Source organism: Cyanistes caeruleus, chromosome 1 (genome assembly GCF_971803275.1).
Source record: "Cyanistes caeruleus chromosome 1, bCyaCae1.hap1.1, whole genome shotgun sequence".
Classification (NCBI taxonomy): Eukaryota; Metazoa; Chordata; class Aves; order Passeriformes; family Paridae; genus Cyanistes; species Cyanistes caeruleus.
Window position 1 is genome coordinate 117,827,032 of NC_141701.1, and position 19,544 is coordinate 117,846,575.

The following is a 19,544-nucleotide window of genomic DNA, read 5'->3' on the forward strand; positions in this document are numbered from 1 at the left end:
AAGCATTAAAATATCTATCATTCCCTTTAGGGTTTTCCTGGAACTAGAGGAGAAAAGGTCAGTGTGACAACAGAATAATGTATAATTTAACATCTGGAAACATTTTTTAAAAAAATAGTAACTGTAGAAAGAAGGTTGAATTTTGATGAAGTGTAGAAGTCCCACTGAGAAATGAAGACACGTATGGTGAAAGAGCGCAGTCTTGTGGCTTGGGCTGGGGTGCTGAAGCAGTGAGTTTTACACCCTGTATCCTCGTGAACAAGTTGCTCCAGTGAAACTCACTATGGGTTCCCCATCTGCAGCATGGGTAAAATAATCCTTAATTGTTGGTCTGGCTTAGTTAGGTCCCACACGCTTTGGCACTGAGATACTTTGTACTCAAGATCTTATAGTGGGACCTGAACTGGGGAAAGAAGCCAACTGGGAAAAAAAAAATCAAATTTGAAAGGATTATGTACAGGAAAGCATTTATTTAAAGTAATTACCTAGGGAGAATGAGTCCCTTTTTCCTACAGTCCTTAGCATCAATTCTGTTATGATGTCAGTCATGAAACATATTCTGCTGACTTCAATAACACACTGTATAAGAAAAGTATTTTTTGCTTCTTCATGAAATGGTAGTACTTAGGCTGTTGTTCCCCTGTTATCTCTCTTCAGGGATCCAGAGGTGACAGAGGCGACAAAGGAGTCAAAGGAGACCCGGTAATTTTCTTTTCCAGATGGCTGTGAATGTGCATCTGAGGATCAATGTGCCTCTGACAGGGAAAAACAGGAGGGGCATGGAGGAAGGCAGCCTGAAAGCATCTTCCAGGGAGGGCAGGAGTGCTGAGGGAAAGCAGTGTTCCCATCTGCTGTGAGGGTGGTGGGGCAGCTCCATGTCCATGTGCCCCCAGCCCGGTGCGCAGCGGGGTTGATGAGCCACAGGAGGATTTCCCTGGAGGTCACCCCAGCCCCTCCTGGGCTCTGCAGCTTCCCAAAATGCTTTCAGCTGCTGATATGATAGTACCAGGAGGGGAAGAGGGGGAGAGATTCGTGGTTTGGGGGTTCTTTTGACTAAGAAAGGAAAAGTAAACTGCTTTTGGTGGAAATGGAGAAATGCCTTTCCCAGAGGCAGGCTTTGGGAGTTGTCCCGGTAACAGAGCTAACTGCAGACAAGAGAACAATCAGGATGATTTTGCCAGAGAAACAGTAACTGGCAGCAGAGGATCAGACAGTGGAGTAAGGGCACCATACAAGGTGCTTTACAGTAAAATTTTGCTTATAAATCTCCACCTACTGCATTACCTGTAGTGCTGAGTCAACACAGGGGTTTTTAACTGATGGCCACACACGGCACTTGTTTTTTAGTTCCAAGGAAGGTGCTGCTTTGTCAAAGATCACTACACATTTTCTGATTATTTTTCTCCTTTGACTTTGTAGGGAGAAATAGGCTTTCCTGGAATGCTGGGACAAAAAGTAAGTGAGTGTACTATGTTGGGGAGCTGTGTTAAATTCTGAGACAGGATCAATGAGTGGGTTCAGGGACTTCCCATATGGTGTAAGACATTGAAGGCCTTGCTTGGCAGTGACCAATACTGCCTGGACTTGACCAAATTTAGCCTTTTTAGCTTGAGAAAACCCAGATTTAGCTCTTTGGTGTTTTTTCTTTTTTTTCCCCCGGATTGTTTGTTTAGTCATAATCTCTCTCCTGTTTAATTGCCCTAATTGATAGGGTTTTATTCACTTGAAACTAATAAATATTTCCTTCTTGATACTCTGAAACAAAATGGCACTACTGTATATAGCAGTGATAACCCTGACCAGTTTTTATGTCATCATTATTCCATACTTGAAAAACAATCAAAATCCAGATGCTGGCTTATGGAAAACCTAAAGGTGGATAATTTCATGACATAATCAAATTATGTCTCTGAAATTAGAAAAGGAATTAATAGTTGCTTCTACAGAGATTAGAAGATGAGTGAATTCACCTTCCTGTCCCTGAGTATTTTCATCACACATGCATCTTAACAGCAAAGCAAGATATTGCAAAGGGGTCAGAGAGCTTTCCCAGCCTTGACTTCTCCAAGTCTCTTAAGCATGTTTCTGATCTCATTTGGCCTCTTCCTTAGGAAAGGATTTTTCAGGGTTGTGTGGGTAAATTTCATGAGCTGGTTTTTTTTACTTTACATTTGTTTTAAAATATTTCACAATAATTTTGGATTTTGAAGAAAAATATGGTGCTAGCATTATCTAGAGAAATCATGTGAATGAAAACAGTGTGCATCTGCTGTCCTGTGTGAGGCAGGTATAGCCATGTACTTACCTCCTGCTTCCTTCCCTCTGCAACCACCAAGGGAGAGATGGGCCCCAAGGGACAATCCGGAGTACCAGGACACAGAGGACCTATAGGAAGACCTGGAAAACGAGGCAAACAAGTAGGACCATGGTGTTTCCTCTCCCTGTGACTCATGGCATCTGTGTGATTGTGTGGTCTGAGCTCTTGTAGCATGCTCTGTGTGGCACAGGGGGTGGGCAGAAGCCCAGGAGCACCTCACAGGCATGCACAGGCTACACAGGGGTTAAAGCCTCAGGGCTGGAGTCTTGTCTGCAGCATTCAGCTCCCTGCCCATGCAGCACAGGAAAAGTTGTTTTTATCCTGGACTGGAAATGAACTAATTTAATGCAATTCAAGCAGATCTTGAAGGCTTTGAATCCTAAGCAACACAGAGCTGTGGTCCCAGCTCCACCTGACAGCTAGAGAGCTCAAAATTATGCCTAGCAGAGCTATAGTTTCAGAGTTCAAGTGAACTGTAAAGACTAGGAATTGTGTGTAAATTGGATACTGACTCCACCAATACAACATGTCAGTGGCAGGGCCCTAGCTGGAAGCAGTTTATTTGCAGTCTTGTTGTGCTCAGCATGGCAAGGAGAGCCACATCCCTGCAGTTTCACTGTTGCTCTGATGAGAGCAGGAAATATCTGAAGTGATAAAGTAGCCAGTGTGGGGAAAATAGAAGAGTTGGGTGTTAGGGATGAAACAACAGATCCCCACGTAAGGAAGAGCAATGAAAATCTCCTAGATGACCAGCAAGAAATATTTTTTTGTCCTAGATTTGACAGATTTCAAAAACTGTTGTGTGCTCTTTCATGGTTTTGAGGTTTTGGTTTTTGGTTGGTTTTTTTTTTTGTAAACCTGGTTCATCTGTCCTGCCTGTGTGCTGTAGAGTATCTTTCCACAATGTAAGACAAGAGAAGATGTGGTGCCTGCAGATCAACTTGAACACCGTGCACTCCTTATTCGACCTTAGACATTTTGTCACCTTACACAGTGGCTTAATAAAAACGTAGTGGCATAAGCATGTCATAATTTAACACAACAATCAGTGTGACTTACAAAACCATAGTCGGGCCCTAGTCTGGTGTTTCTAGTCCCAAGGCTCAGTACACAAACCCCTTTCTGGTGCCCTGAAGGCAATCTTAGCATTGATTCAGCATGAAAAAGGCTTTTCCTCGCTGTAACTGGTGAACTTGCTATTTCCTTTCTTCTTTTCTAATCCTTTGAAAAAAACGGGAGTAGCATTTTGAGGCTCTGTGGGTCTGGCTGCCACCTTGAAGTGCTGTAGTTGTCTGGCAGCTTGTTCAGCTGAGAGGATAGTTTCCACCAGCATGGGGCCATTTCCTGTCTCTTGATCCAGCTGACATGCCTAGATAAAAGCAGCTAAATTAAGCAGGTGTCACTTCCACTTCCATTTCGAGATATGTCTTGATTAGCTCACTGACTTCTTCAAGTTTCCCTGCCTCTGGGCTAGGCTCTTCCTGAAAGGTGGCCAAGAGGAGGGAGTCACAAGTCACAGCCTTACGGCTGCTGACCGAGATACAACACCCAAAGCTTTATAACTTGGGAGCTGACCCCAAGCAAACCCAAGTTTAGGGTTTCAGTATTCAAAAGGAGGAATGACTTAGGGCTTTAGGTACTGCTACTTTGAAAGAAAGGACACAAATACAAACATTTCAATGGGAAAAGCTTCTCCAAATGCCATGGGTACATGTGAAAGATAAACAAGGCAAAAATATTGGACATCAACCCTTGCCAATATTATTTAATCCATCGGTGCTAAGCAGCCGTCCCTCCAAAGCAGGGGAGACAGAAAACAAGTTGTTTTCAGTCAGTACCTTTCTGACTGGCACTGCCCTGCCTCTGTCAAATTGCTGTTGTGTGGGGGAAAGAGATTTCCCACAATTGTCTTTGGGGCTACAAAATCCTGGTCTGCTAGTTCTGTGTTGCATAATGTAAGAAGTAATTAGAGATCAGCATCACTGACATTCACATAAATCCTGAAATATTTTTATGGCTCAGGACTTACCTAATAGGATTAAACAAAGCAAATGTTCAATTAGTTCTTTATAGGCCATGGCAAAATCAGCCTTCCTCTGCTGAAATGGTGCAAGTGGCATTCAAACTTATCCACAGGATGTAACGTATTGTATAACAACAATTATTTCACTATGTATTACTATATATGCTTTGCTACTCTTAAATTAGAAGTGCAATCATTCATTGTATGATTCTGAATGTACATTAACCTGGAATTGCACCATTCTCCAGGAAATAATCTCCTTGTCATTAAAAGAAAGCTTACACAGTACATATCATTTTTATTATGCTAAATAAACTTGCAGTTACATAAATATCTAGTCAGATATTTAAACTTTTAGCTATGTAATACGCTTCTGAAATCTAAAGCTGAGAAATCCAAGCCTTGGAGAGTATATGAGCTGGAGGGTAAATATAGTTATTTTTAATAAGTGTCACTGTATTAAATTCAGGAGCAAAAAATGACAAGGTGCCAAACAGCTCTAGGTTGTAACCCCCAAATGCCTAAGGGTATGGTTGCACAAACAAGCTCCCATGAGGCATATTAGGGCTGATTTTAGAGAATGTTAGCTATTGTATGTTAACAGTGTGTAAGCCCCTCTCCACAGGTAATTTTGCAGCATTTAGAACTTTTTTGGCTGCCAGAGGGACACCACTTCTCAGCATGGTGTTGTTATACAATAAACTGCAGCTTTAAGGCCAAGTCCTTGCTTGGCTTGTGATGACCTGCTATCATAGCTATATCCATAGTGAAAGTCAAGGAGATACCAGAATCCAGGCAAGCAAACATTCTGAAAATAGTGTGAGCATCAAAGTCATTAGTAAGCTTCTGAAGGGCTGCACCCTAAGACTGGGAAATGTCTCTGTGGAAGCCCTTCACAACTCCTCAGTGATTTTCCCCTTTCTTTCTCAGCAGCACTCACTCCTAGAGAGTTACAGGGGTTAAAAAGGCATCCTTAAAGAAAGGCTATCGAATGATTGAAGTCAGAGCAGGGAGATTCCTGACTCCTCACAGGGCAGATCCCTGTGACCATTCCCATTTGGGATCAGTAGTCCTGCCTGGGCATGCCTTTCTCTCTCCACATAGGACAGGAATGTTCCCTGGGGTGGTGTCCATGAAGCTCATGCTTCTTCTGGTGAGCGTCTTGGCTTTCTTAAACGGGAAGCCAGTGCTGTTTGGAAGTTGTCTGTTGCTTGTTACCAGTAGCTTAGCCAAGAAATGGACGTCGCTTCTCTTCTAGGGCCTCAAGGGAGACATCGGACCAGCGGGTGTCATGGGCCCACCTGGTAGGCCTGGTCCTGTTGGCCAGCCAGGCCCCCCTGGACCGTCAGGATTAGGTAAGCCAAAAATGAGGTGAGCTCCCCAAGAGTGTCCCTGCTCCCCAGCCCTTCCTGATTCATCAGGCACACATAGGCCCCTCTACACAAAGTGCCACAGGGCTTTGTTTGCTTCTCCACCCATGGCAAGGAGAGGATTTCTCCTGGAGGCAGATCATGCCATCCTCATCCATTATAAGGACTCTATATCTTACTTTAAAGCCTACTTTATGGCTTCTGATGTTTTCAAATAAAACCAAACTAAAGCCTATGTAGTCCCTGAGGGATTTTTTGTAGATGGGGACAATCAAAAGTTATCTGGCAGCCTTGGAGAGACTAAGTAATCTCTATCATCAAAGGTCTGCATGACCAGCAGTGTGCCCTGGTGGCCAACAAGGCCACTGGCATCCTGGCCTGGATCAGGAATAGTGTGGCCAGCAGGAGCAGGAAGGTCATTCTCCCCCTGCACTCGGCACTGGTGAGGCCACACCTGGAGTGCTGTGTCCAGTTCTGGCCTCTCAGTATAGGAAGGACATTGAGATGCTTGAGTGTGTCCAGAGGAAGCAACGAGGCTGGTGAGGGATTTGGAACACAAACCCTGTGGGGAGCGGCTGAGGGAGCTGGGGTTGTTTATCCCAGAGAAAAGGAGACTCAGAGGTGACCTTATTACTCTCTACAACTTCCTGAAAGGTGGCTGTAATCAGGTGGGGTCGGTCTCTTTCTCCAGGCAGCAGCTGACAGAACCAGAGGACACAGCCTCAAGCTGTGCTAAGTGAAATATCGGTTGGATATTAGGAAAAGGTTTTTTACAGAAAGGGTGATAAAGTACTGGAATGATCTGCCCCAGGAGGTGGTGAAGTCACCATCCCTGGATGTGTTTAAAAAAAGACTGGATGTGGCACTCAGTGCCATGGTCTAGTTGTGGTGTTAGGGCGTGGGCTGGACTCGATGATCTTGGAGGTCTCTTCCAACCGAGTGATTCTGTGATTCTGTGATTCTGTCTGCTTCTTCAGATATCCTGGCTTACAGTGAGAAACTGTGCTTTCTAATCAGCCAGGACATGTTCACCCTGTCCAGCTCTGCAAGAGAAAAACAAATGAGATTCAAGTGACAGTGACATTAAGGAAGTAAGGGAAGAGAATGGAAAGGGATGGGAGTAGGGAGAAAAAAAGAGCAGTGGAGCAAAACTCTCTGTGTAATTAAGTGCTTGAGATCTATGCTCACTGCAATTGAGAGTGTTGTAGAAATTATGACAAAAAACCTTGTAATACCATAATTGTAGATCCTCAGAGCTGTGTATGCACATGAACCCTGGTCAGCTTGTGGGTCCAAACATGGACATGAAGGGCAATACATGACCCACAATACACAAGGTCCCCTTCCATTTTGCTTTCCCTTTTCCTTCCCTTGCTTGCATTAGCAGACAGGAGGTCTCTTCTTGTGGTGGTGTGGAAATGTGGAAAAACATCTGTGAAGCCAGGCACAGCTTTAGAACCTTCATATATCTCATGTCTCCTATTAAGAAGCATCTTTGCTTGAGTAAATTAGCTGGAAGCTTTCAGAAGGCAGAATTTTCACCATCCTAATGGGAAGGCAGCCAAGACCTTGGGATTACTTTTTCAAGGCTTTATTCCATCCACAGAACGTTTATGTGTCAGGGTTATGAATCTTTTTCTTCCAGAATATAAATTCTGATCCTAAAAGACATTTCTGTAATGATGTCACTGCTTGCAGTATGACCATATTGGCTCATAATCTAATTCTGCAGAGCATTGCATCCTTGCCAAAGTTTGAAAGTCAAAAAAGCAGTATTTTTTTGTGTGTGTGTGTGTTTAATTAAAGCATTAAAAAGCTCCTGTATTTTTAGTTGGGTTTTTGCTCTATAGAAACAGCATTGCTCAAGTGGTTGTACAAAGGCACAAGTCCAGTGTGTTGTAGACATATGCAGAGACTGACTCTACAAAACTTGGTGCATAGATGCTGTAGAGTGGTCTGTGTGTTCATCCTGTCCTGAATTTCTGTAGCTTCAAACAGGCTGTCAGACTGTCAAGTGCCAAACAGACATTTATTCTAGGCAAATGGTCTCTCTCTTCCTCTGTAAAACTGCTAGAAAAACTCAAAAGGTGATCTGAAATAATATGACTATGATAAAAAAATGGCATCCTTCTCCTGAAGCACTGAAATTAGTGCTTCCCTTCATGTCCCAGTGGATTTGGTGGGAGATGTGTCTATCTGAAAACTTGGGTAAATGCAGATATCCACCTGACCTGTACTTTTCCCACTAAGGCTGTGTTTGTGTGTTGTGTACTAACTTCATAACAAGGCAAGCTTGTACTCTGCTTCCTAGGGCAATTTGCAATAGGACCAAAAGGAGAAAGAGGACTTCCAGGGCCTCCAGGGAGATGTCTCTGCAGAACCCCACAGCAGATGAGTAACCCATCATATGAGGAATCTCTGTTTGGACACAGCTACCCAAAAGTTCCCGCGGTAAGCAGGTTTTCTGGGAGGGGACGTGAACAGTTCTTAAGTGCTTTTATTATGATAGGTGTTGAACTCACTAATATTTTTTATTTAATAGGAAGATATACAGGCAATGTGTGATTTCTGGTACCCAAAACCTCTGAGATCCAGCTGGTGCAAAAGAGTTCAGTCTCATAACTTGTGTGATTGATGTGCTGAAAGGCAGCTGTTCCAAAACATCAGTAAGATAGCACATGTTTGGAAATGTTTTTCAAGCCTAAGGATGCTGTCTTTCATGTGCTATTGTACATATATAATCTGTCCTTTTTATTTAATGAAATCAGAATACATTTCAGATGAGTCAGTAATCTCTTTCCTGAATTGAATATTGGGATCAAGCATTTTATGCAATAGAGCTTTCTCCCAAAGCACATACCCTCAACAACAGGAGTTTCCACAAACTGTGAGAATCAGGTGTCTGGGCTCCAGTCTGCAGACACACACATTATATAGCTAATTTCCATCTCTAGACTTGAAAGCATTTTTATGAGCGAATGGGACAAAGTACTTTAAAGGACAAGGCATTGGTGAAATGTGACCCAGAAATTTTTCATCACTGATTTCTTTGGGCTTTGTAACTACTGTTGGGCTTTGTAACTACTGTTTATGTACTTTCCCTTCTGCTGGGCCCTGCCTTATTATTCTGTGCAATAATAAGCCTTATTATTCTGTGCAATAATAAGCAGCACTTAGTCAGCAATGAAGATGTTCCCTTGCTGCTGTGTGCCAGCAGAGCTCAGGGAGTGGAATTGCTGTGGTGTCTGATTGTCTCTGAATGTCAATGGGCAGCAATTAGCTTTGTTAAAGCCCTACCTGTCACACTGGCAGAAAGCTGTCACAGTGTGTGGGAGGGACACACTCACACCACCATTAATCTGGGTCACTGAGCTCAGCCTTTTGCAAGAGTGTGTTTCAAGTCTTGTTAGCTGTGTCAGCTGCTTGCTCATCCCTGGCTCTGTTGCATTAGGAAAAACCCTCCTGTTGTTTTGAAAACATGATGGTGAGAGATGAATGTGCTGAAATCACCACACTGTGAGCAAAAAAAAAAACCACATCATGTACTTTGCATCCTGGAGAACTTATAGGAAAAGCTTTAAGGCTCGCAATGTAATGTATAGGTCTTATTACCTTCCTTCTCCATCAGGCATTGTGTCATATCAGAGCTTAAGAAATAGTAATGAGTGTAAATATCTAAAATACCATACACTATCACCAAGACCCCCCAAGTACCATCATGTTGCCAGGAATGTGGGATGACAAAAAGGCAAGTCTTAGTTCTGGAACTTCCAGAGCAGCATTTCCTGCCTGCCTCATTTGTTTTACTCCTTTGAGCATAAAGAACACTTTAACTTAAACAAGAGCTCAAACATCACCATTGTTTATTCTGTTCAGGTCTCCATGTAGCAGCTTTGAAGCCTGTCTTGGGCCACTTGAAAGCTCTTGTCAGGCTCCTATAGCTGCACATGGAAAGAGATGGTGCTGTGTGCCCTGGCCCTGTGGTTTGCCAAAGCAGCACAGCCTCACTGCCAACACCCCTGCACCCAGCAGCTCCTCCAGAGGTGGGCAGGGGCTGGGAAACAAAGTGCTGCTTTTCTGTCACTGGCTTAGATTCATTCCATTTTTTTAATCTTGTGCATTTTTAAAGGCTGATATCTCCAATTGTTTGAGAAAGCACAGTTTTGCTATTGATTTCAAAAGAAATTTGGGTTCTGGGGCTGGGCCTTGAGCTCCTGAACATAATTACAGAATCAGTTCTGTGCTGGCTTCTTATATCTTCGATTTCTTTCATTCAAGCTAAAGGCATTTTTATTCAGTACATCTTTAATGAAATTTGCCTTTGTCCAGGGTTATAGGAATATTCTGCTATGTAAAAATTTCAAGGTAACTTGCTTTTGAAAGAGCCAATTCTGTTTATGCTGGTGAGAATCATACTCAGACCTAAATCTATTTTGCTCAGAAGCACTCCCTTTGCTTTTTCTTAATTTAAAAATGGCTTGAATCTTACAAAAATTAAATTGATTAAGCTGCTGAAGGAAGAGATTATTTCCTAATGCTTCTTACATCAAATTTTAGTGACTGAGACATTAAAGAAATGGGTAAGAGAGCAGCTTGTCCTAATTTTTCCATTTTGAACTAATTTTTTTTTTCAGTGTAATTGAAGACTTGGCTTTAGACCATAGTAGATGCATATAAAGAAACATGCATTTTAGTGCCAATTGAATCTAAAAAAATGCAAGAAGAGGTAAAAGTTAAATGAAGGTTGTATTGAGCCATGCATTATTGATTTTGTAGCCACAAACATGGCTGAAAAGTTATAGTCAATCCACAAAAAGCAGTTACGCCCACTTGGATTTCACAACAGTTTCAGCATCAAACCATTTGAGCACCAGAAAGTTGTGCATTTCTCAGCAGTGATTGTGCACCAGTATTGGTGTGATTTTTACCTGAGGACATGCATTTCAAGATAGGAAACACCATTCTTTCCATGGGTGTAGATTCTCACCTCCTCTCTTTCTGAAAACAACTGAACTGTATCTCTAGATATTATTTTCCTATTTGAAGACACATATGCCAAACTAGATTCTGTGACAATCCAAAAAACTTCTTGAGAAGGTTACCAATCACCTCTTTTTCTGTGCCCCAGATTTTTGTGGTGAATAATCAAGAAGAATTGGACCGGTTAAACACTGAAAATGCATTAGCTTTTAGAAGAGATCAGAGATCTTTGTATTTCAAGGATACCTTTGGATGGCTCCCAGTCCAGGTGAAAATATGACTGTGGTCTCAGAAAACTTGTGAGTGTATGTTTCATTTTGAAATACAGAACACACTTCTGTACCTAAGGTGTCCTATAGAATCAATTAAGTAAATGGGGGGAATGCTCATTTTTGAACACTGCTTCAACTGTACATAATTCGGTGAATTTGCTCACAGGAGTCTTAATTATTGAAGAATTAAGTCAGCAGTGTTGCAGGTTTTGCTAACTTCCCTGTGAACCAGGTTCACAGGGAACAGGTGAACAGACTGGAGCAGAGTTCAGGGAATTCTGGTAATAAAGAGAGTTTTTATTTAATATAAAATAAGGCAAAACTCACCAGGGTACAAGGTTGCAGAACTAAAACCCTGCAAACCAAACTCATGTATTTCCTTACTGCTTCGAGGAGCTGAGTCCTGCTGAAATTAACAGCAGGATCCTTCTTGTGTCTACTGGACTTTGGATCAGACTGTATAAACCCTCTGACCAACAAATAACATGACATAAAAACCTGTCTGTGGGACATGCTCCCCAGAGCCCTTCTCCTCTGCTTGCTATCCTGCAGCTGGTCTGGTTCAGTAACCACTGTGTGTTTGCCTGGTCAGCTCACCCCTCTCTATCCCGTGGATTACCGCTTCGAGGACGGGGGTACCTGTGGAGATGGGATCGTGCAGGATGGGGAGGAGTGCGACGACGGCAATGCGGTTGTGACTGATGGCTGTATAAGTAAGTTTCTTTCTGCGGGGGAAGGTGCATCAGTGGTACCACAGGATACAACTAAAATCACACAAGGAGAGCTTGTGTGGTTTGTGGATCAAGTGCAGGCCTGGGGAAAGGGAGGCACAATGGCCACAGGGTGAAAACTGAGGCTTTCATGCATGTGGATAGCACACACCAGCACAGGACAGAGGTGACAGCAGTACTGCTCTGCACCCTTGCTGAGTCAGAGACACTGCATTTTGGGGGCCACATCCAGCAGCTGGTTTACACACACACATACACGCAGACACACAGACACACAGACACACAGACACACAGACACACAGACGCATAGACACACACACGCTTTTCCTGTGGGCTGCCAGCTCTATCTAAAAGCTGTAGCACACCTTTGCAGTGCAGCATAGCCCCTAGGATAGACACTGAAGCTGGCTGTTTCTTACAGTAAAAGGAAACCTGAGTCTCGAAACACCACTTTGGATTTTATTATTCACTTGCACAGGGAAGGTGTCGGCCCACTACCTTCACTATTAGGTTTATACAACATTTAATTCATGTCTAATTCCATTTTGCTGATTGTGGATAGCAAAGAGCATATAAACATTCAAGCAGCTGTGGCAACTTTCACTTCCTCATCTCAGTTACTTTTACATCTTGAATCTTTCCCCAGGGCACAGCCCTACACCATCTCCATATAGTAGGTTTGGTGCTCTGTTGTTCCCAGCAAAGAGATGCTTCTTCACTTTTCAGAACAGTGTCACCCAGCACTGAAAGATACAATTTTTCATTTATGTATCCCTCAATTTTTCAGCCTGACTTTGAAAATGGGGTGTATGCAGCCACCTTGTATGCAAGTTTCTCCATCCACCTGTCCATCACCACCCTTCCCTTTAAAATTTAGGAATTCCAGCCAACTTCTCAATGACGACAGAAAAGAGATTTCAAAGGCAATTCAGTCTCAACAGGTCTAGGAAGACATATAAATAAATGGTCCTCTAAGCTTGCCTGACTGCAGCGTACTCCGGAGACAGCAGGATCTCTCTTGTTTCCAGACATGAGAAAACGATTAAATTAGGGTTTGCAATCAGCCGTGGGGAGCAACCATGTGGGAAGATAGTGTTCATTAGTTCTTGTGCCTGCAAAATTGCACTCTGTGTCTGAGGGCACATCATGCTCTCTGTGCCTCAGGAAAAGTCTCCATGGAGGCCTTGCAATACACAGATTTCTGACACTGGTGTGACCCATCATCGAGTTACTTGGAAATAAGTACACTGTCATCATTCTTCTCCCTTAACTGAACCAATAGAAAAAGGCTAACCAAATGTTAAATGGATTTTATTGTAAAAAAAAGGCTTGTTGGTCTTAGAAGCATCAATTTCTGACAAACACATCCTTGATGCAATTAATTAATCATTTCTATTTGTAAATACCCCCCTTTAGCCTCTTATAAACTCCTTGTTCCTGAGTGTTAGTTTAATCCCTTTCTTAACACCAGAGGATTCTCCCAGAAGATGTCAAAGGAATTTTAACTAAATGAATTTGTTAATGTTAGAAAGTCATTCTCAATATGCTGAACATATCAGAATCGAAGTCCAATTGCTAAAATGCCAAGCAAACCCACAAATTACTGCAGCCTACATGTCAGTCACCATGAAAAAATGTGACAAGTCCCACTCATGCTCAAGTCAGTAAGAGTCAGCAGTGGGAAAAACATAGTTTTGGCAACCTTTATATATCATCTTTTTTTATAGACAGGCTGTATAATTCCGTTCATATGTGGAAACTCACAGCAGACAAACACAGATATTGCGCAGAATTGTGTAAATGTCTAGGTTGGGAATTTCAAACCAGTTAACAACCTAAGATTATTTTTTTGAGATTGTGACTTCCCTGAATCATTTATGTTAACTGTATTTTGTATTTCCCTTAACTTGTTTTGATAGTAATTATCTATGGCAATAATAAGTTTCAAATAAGTGCTGTTGTAATTAGTGATTTAGTAGTAATTTATTTTAGTATTTATCCATTCTTTCCCCTGGTTATTGAAGTTAGGCTAAAAAAAGTACATTCTATTTAGTGAAGAGTACTGCTCCTCTTAAGACAGTCCTTACAGAATGCCTTAAAATATCTTGCTTTGCATACTTAACCCTTAAAAATCTAGTTCCACTTACTTTACCTGTTTCTTTTACATATGAAGGGCCTGGAAGATATTTATTCCTTTATTTTTCACTAGGGTGCCGCCGTGCTTACTGCGGAGATGGCTACAAGCACGAGGGGGTTGAAGACTGTGATGGCATGGATTTTGGATATTTGACATGTAGAACATACCTTCCTGGGTATGTGAGAGGAGGTCTTCACTTTGGTTTGGTGGGTTTTTGGTTGGTTTCTTTATGGTTTTTTTTTTTTTGTGTGTGTGTTTTTCCTTTCTTTTTTTTTTTCTCTGCCAGCTTTAAAACAGAGGAGTCTCACCCACTTAAACCTCGTTCCACTGGGACCACTGCAAGTAGCAGGGAAGAAAGAATCTATCAAATTATTTCTGTATAACATTGACTTTAAGGGCTAAATCTCATTTCACAGTAAGAAGTACATGCCTCCTACTGTACAAAATAAATGAAGGTCATGTAGACCTTTGTTTGCCCATTTCTTGCCAAAATTTCCTCAGCTGGTCACATTAATGTCCAGCCATAACATAAGAAGAGTAGGAAAGACCATGAGAAGATGATCACACTGAAGGAAAAAACCCACAACATCCAAACCACAGGCTCCAGCCGACCTCCTGCTGCCCTTCCCATTAATGGGTACTTTAGAGGTGTATTTGCTACTGAATCAAGCTGTCATCTGTCAGCTTTCCCAAGGTGCAGGAAATTCATTCACCAGCAGATGCATCTGCATAGCAACGTCCTTCATTTAAAACATCTGCTTATTATTGACTTACCTCCTCTGCCTTTGTTCAGGCAGCTTCCTCTGGTCAGCATTTTGCCTCCAACAGCAGCACCTCTATTTAGCTGTCAGGTATCGTTACTGGCTAACAGGAAACATTTAATTTGTAAATTAAATTATACACAGAGCCCTCATCATTCAGGGAACAATAATGTGCTAATTGACAGGAATAAGAAACCACAGGATGTCTTTGTAAATCTAGTGCTGTGCTAATCCTTCCACTGTAATTGTTGGAACACTTCTGGTATAAGAGATTACTGAAATCCAGACCAGTCAACCTGACAAAACTGAAACATTTTACAGAGACCCCATCTTCTGACAGTGTGGAGTTGTTTTCTACTGTGAAAAATATTCCCTTCTTAGAGTCTGAAATTTGGTGCCTAAGATAGCACCACAAAAGCTTGAGGACAATTTTATAAATTTCACTTTGCATGTATATTAAAGTTGTGAAGAGCAACTGAGATTTTTTTTGTGTGTGTGTAGTCTGCAAATTATCTGCCAAACTAAAGAAAAAGCTGTGAATCATGAGAAAGTGGGCTGAGTATGTGAGTATGACACTCCCATAGGAGTTTTACCCCGCAGTAACCTTTCCTCCAAGAATTCTGCTGCGGCTGATTTTCCCATTTTTTACTCTTTCCAGCCCACAGATCCCTCCTCCTTCACACACCTTCTCTGCAGATTTTATGTTAGTCTGAGAGTGTGGGTTATCCTAGGACGTAGTTTTAAAGCTGCTTAGTCCACAGCTTGATATTGTGGATGAGTTATTCACTTAGACATTCCAGCAATAAAAACTTATTTAAATTCTTCCTAACAACTCTGGTTAGGTCTTCAGTAGGTAGAGTCACTGCTCAGTTTAAGTCAGTAGAAAGACAAAATCTCTGTTTTTCCTTATTTTGCAAGGACTCTTCAGTTTACTTTGTTTTAAATTATTTAAAATGTGGGAATGTGTCACTCTCATTATTTCAAGTGCATGAAGAAGAAGTTAAAGGACAGGCACAGTCACGCCTGCTGAAGCTATTGGGAGTAACTGGAAAAACACTTAACTCAGAGCCTCAGATATTTTGTTCCACAGCTCCCGTGGGTGAGCGCCGGGACCTTTTGTATCCACCCCCATGAAATGCTCTAGTCCTGATGCCAATAGGGATTTTATATTTTTTAATTGACTTTACTGGGAGTGGAGTCTTCACTCATAGTTTCTCCTGGACTCCTGTTTTGCTGACAGAGGAGAGCACTGATGAAAATTGCCCTCCTGTTTTGTTTCCCATATGTTGCTGCATATGCATATTCTGAGGTTCTTCACTCCTACGGAGTTACCAGGAAACGTGTAAGTGAACTATACCATGCTTTGAAACTGAGATACTCTCTTTTATTCTAGGTCTTATGGAAAACTGCGATGCACTTCTTACTGCTACATTGACTCCACACAGTGCCGATACTTCACATGAGGGGAGCAGAGGTGGATAGCATCCCACGTGTAGTGGGTGCTAGGTGCTACACTATCACCTATCCAAGAAGGACTGGGACAAAAAGATACCCCACCCACCTCTGGGAAAACAAACAAGGACACATCATGCTGCTGATGGCCATTTTGAGATTTTTTTTTTATATATATATATATTTTTTTTTTCAGATAGGGAAAAATAGGACCACTGCATCCTGTCTTAATAGAGAAATAAATGTCAAACAGTGTGTGCCAGTGAGATTTCCATGCGGCTGCTGCGGATGGCAATGTACTCTCCATCACAAAAGCAACATTAAGCTACTGGAAGCTGAGTTTCATTGAACAGGAATGTCATGTAACAATTACCTCGATTTAGCACTGTTAAACCCAAATGTAATCTCTTCGGGGGTTTTGTCTTTAACCCTTCTCCGAATAAACACAAAGCATGTCTTGGATGCCGTGTTTAGAGGGACTTTCTCTTTTGTTACAATGTGAATTTAGCAAGTGCTGTGTCCACAAGAGATGACTTCAGCAACTGTAAGGTTACCAATGCTCCTTCATTGGTCAAAGGAGTTGAAGTTCTTTCAGAATCAGCAAATCAGCCAAATAAGCTGGTTAACATCACCTTCAGGTGAAGGCATTGTCTGTGTGTCTGTGCTCTACAAGCAGTCATAGGAGGCCTGCAAAACACACCACAGAGGACAAACTGAACAAGTAAATTGTGAAATAGCCAGGAGGTTCTCTCCCAGGAGAAAATCGAAGAGGGAAGATAAAGAAGGAACATATTTCTGTCTTTTTCTCCTCTGTGCTGAGCTGGCTGGACTCTGCCAGACCCCAAGGGGCTGGGACAACATCGGTTCCCTGACTGAAACCATGGCCATGAACGCATTGTCTTCTCTCTGTGTCCACACTGGAAGGCCTTTGCATTTGCAACCCCTTATCCACCTCACCATCATCATTCAATTCCCAGCTATCCCCTGTGCTCCCTCCCCTCTGCCACTGGCTGTTTCTGCCAGCCTGTACCCCAGTGCGTGTGCTCACTTTTGCGTCGCCGTGAATCAGACCGCGGGGTAGCGCGTTTACGGATGCTCAGTCATGCTGTGCAATGTACACGTGGGTTTTGTTTTTTGGGAAGGCCTCCCAGTTATATCAGCTCTGATTGGAGTCAGGGTAATTATATGCTTATTTCTTAGCAAGCAGTAAAGAGCAAATTTCACATGGAAAGCATACTAAATGTTATGTGACAAAGAGTCTATAACAGAAAATGAAACTGAGAATGTGCAGAATTCAGGACTAAAGCCTTAAAACTAGGCACTATTTTCATACAAGCCACTCTTTCCTGCTTTGTGGTAAATGTTGTACAGCACTGTGTGAAATATGTGAGTTATCTGTGCCAGTAACAGCACTGCAACAGCTGCACTGACACTGGCACTTCTGTAGAGGTTAAATAAAGGTGGATGTTGTGTTATAATGATAATGCATTAAAGCAATCAAGAAACACATTCAACTCTTACCACTGGCCTAGGAGACTTTAACTATGCATGTATAAAGTGATAGTGGAAATCACCAATTGACAACAAAAAAAGAAAGGAAATTAGTGGTCTTGTCATGATTATCACTTACCTGGGCTATTTATGTCGCTATGAAGCCAAGTCTCCAGTATTTGTAGCCCAGTTCAACAGTTTAATTTTTTTTTGTTTTGTTTTGTTTTTTTTTGTTAACTGAGGTCTTAATAAAAGGACCAGGAATCACTGGGACAAGTAACTGCCACAAACTCTGGAAATCTGGGCACTAGCACAGCTGCCTTTTTAATTTCCTGTGCTTGTGCCAGCAGTGGGTTCCAGCACCACACCACAAGGAGCAGGTTTCTGGTTGCTGGGAGGCTCTCAAGGACAGACATGCTCCCAGCAGTTATTCCTGCTGGCCATTCCTCTGGCCGAACCTCTGGCAGCATCTGCTGGTGTTACCATCCAGGGATTGGAGACACTTCATATGAACTATTCACCTTCTCCAAGGAGTTTATCTCAACCCCACAAAAGGCTGGAGTCTCTGAGAAGCTTGGTAATTCCAGTGGCCTTTCACCTTCAGTTTTCAGTTGGATCATTTTCAATTAAAAGCTCCTACCTCCAAAGGACATTGAAATAACAAAGCTACGTGCATGGATCATAGAATGCACAAACAGGAGATATAATCAACCAGGTAAAACTACTGTGCTGCACATGTTCAGAAAGGGGCCTATCAGTCTGGTCAGTCTGGGAACACTTGCAAAGCCTGGATTTTAAATGGACAAAGCAATGTAAAATATAAGAAAAGAAAAAAGAAGTTTCATACTACTGTTACTGTCTTGTTCCCCTTAGAAGATAAAGCATGAGAAAGACGCCTGGGAAGGTGTAAAGTATATATGATTTAAAATGCTGCAAAATAAATCCTTTGCTCTCATTTCTGACATACCTGATTTATCATTAATTGGGTATTCTTCAGCTGGGTGATGCCTGGTCTGCTGCAAATTGTCTTCCCTCCTTCTCTGAATTTGGGAACTTAATGCATTGTGCCAAGACTGGTTCAAAAGTTAATTGGAATATTTCAGTTCACTAGACTTTTGTAGCAGCATACACTTGTGCAAGAGTTTTCTAATGATTAGTTTGCAACTCTAGGCAAGTACAAAGCATTTTGCCATGCACTGTATTAATATATACAAAAAGTCTGGCTTGCACTTAATACATGATTAAACACATGTAATTACCTACTGTGTATACTAGTAGCTCATGTCAATAAATCGTGCTACCTTAGCTCCCTATGTCCTTACTTTCACTTATTTAATTTTGGGTTTGCAAGCATGTTTTTTCAAATACGATTACCTAGTTTAAGAAGCTGGGGAGGGAAAAACACCTCTTTTTTCCCATGCCTGCTGCCTCTCCTTGCCTGCTGTGGGATCTGGTTCTGTGTGAGCACAGAACAGCTCTACTTCCATTGATTTCTGATTGGAATCTGTAAACTACTTGTTTTTAATAAGGCTTTGAGCTGTGGTTTGGGGGATTGTCTCCTCCTGCTACCTGATAAATGTAAATACTGGCTGCTTTGCAGTTCTGTATCAGGCTCAGCTGATGGCTGTGAAACAGAAGGCAACAGCCTCGGGTGCTGAAGGACAATGGAGATGGTGACACTGGCACCCAAGATTTGGACACTCCTGGAAGCTGGCACCCAGGTTTCCAGAAGAGGGTCCTGCCTTGCAGTAGCATCCTGTGAGAGTTTGTTGTCCCAAGGCATTTGTGTTTAACAGGGAGTTCCAGAGAAGGGCAGTCCTGCCTGTCCCCAGGGAAAAAGGAAGTGTATTGACAGAGAATAAGTGAGTCTATTTTCTGCCTGTCCTTTCTAAAAACTCAGCTTCTGTGACACTCACCTCTCTGGCATCCAAATGCGTATGCCATTTCTCCCTTCCCTTCAAATTGTTCAAAATCATAGCTGTCCAGGCTGTCCTTGCCCATAAATCTGGC

General features: G+C 42.2%; 1 protein-coding gene across 1 annotated transcript in view; it reads left to right on the plus strand.

Moving 5' to 3' along the window:
• The window catches only part of COLQ (collagen like tail subunit of asymmetric acetylcholinesterase), a 29,420-nt gene extending 10,581 nt beyond the window's left edge, over positions 1-18,839 (plus strand). The window contains exons 7-16 of the mRNA XM_086852331.1: positions 31-57; positions 658-702; positions 1,420-1,455; positions 2,337-2,417; positions 5,599-5,695; positions 8,022-8,161; positions 10,839-10,958; positions 11,555-11,675; positions 13,903-14,005; positions 15,985-18,839. Of these exons, the coding sequence (XP_086708457.1) occupies positions 31-57; positions 658-702; positions 1,420-1,455; positions 2,337-2,417; positions 5,599-5,695; positions 8,022-8,161; positions 10,839-10,958; positions 11,555-11,675; positions 13,903-14,005; positions 15,985-16,054 (840 nt within the window). The 3' untranslated portion in view covers positions 16,055-18,839. The remainder of the gene's footprint in view (positions 1-30; positions 58-657; positions 703-1,419; positions 1,456-2,336; positions 2,418-5,598; positions 5,696-8,021; positions 8,162-10,838; positions 10,959-11,554; positions 11,676-13,902; positions 14,006-15,984) is intronic.
• Positions 18,840-19,544: the final 705 nt, after the last annotated feature.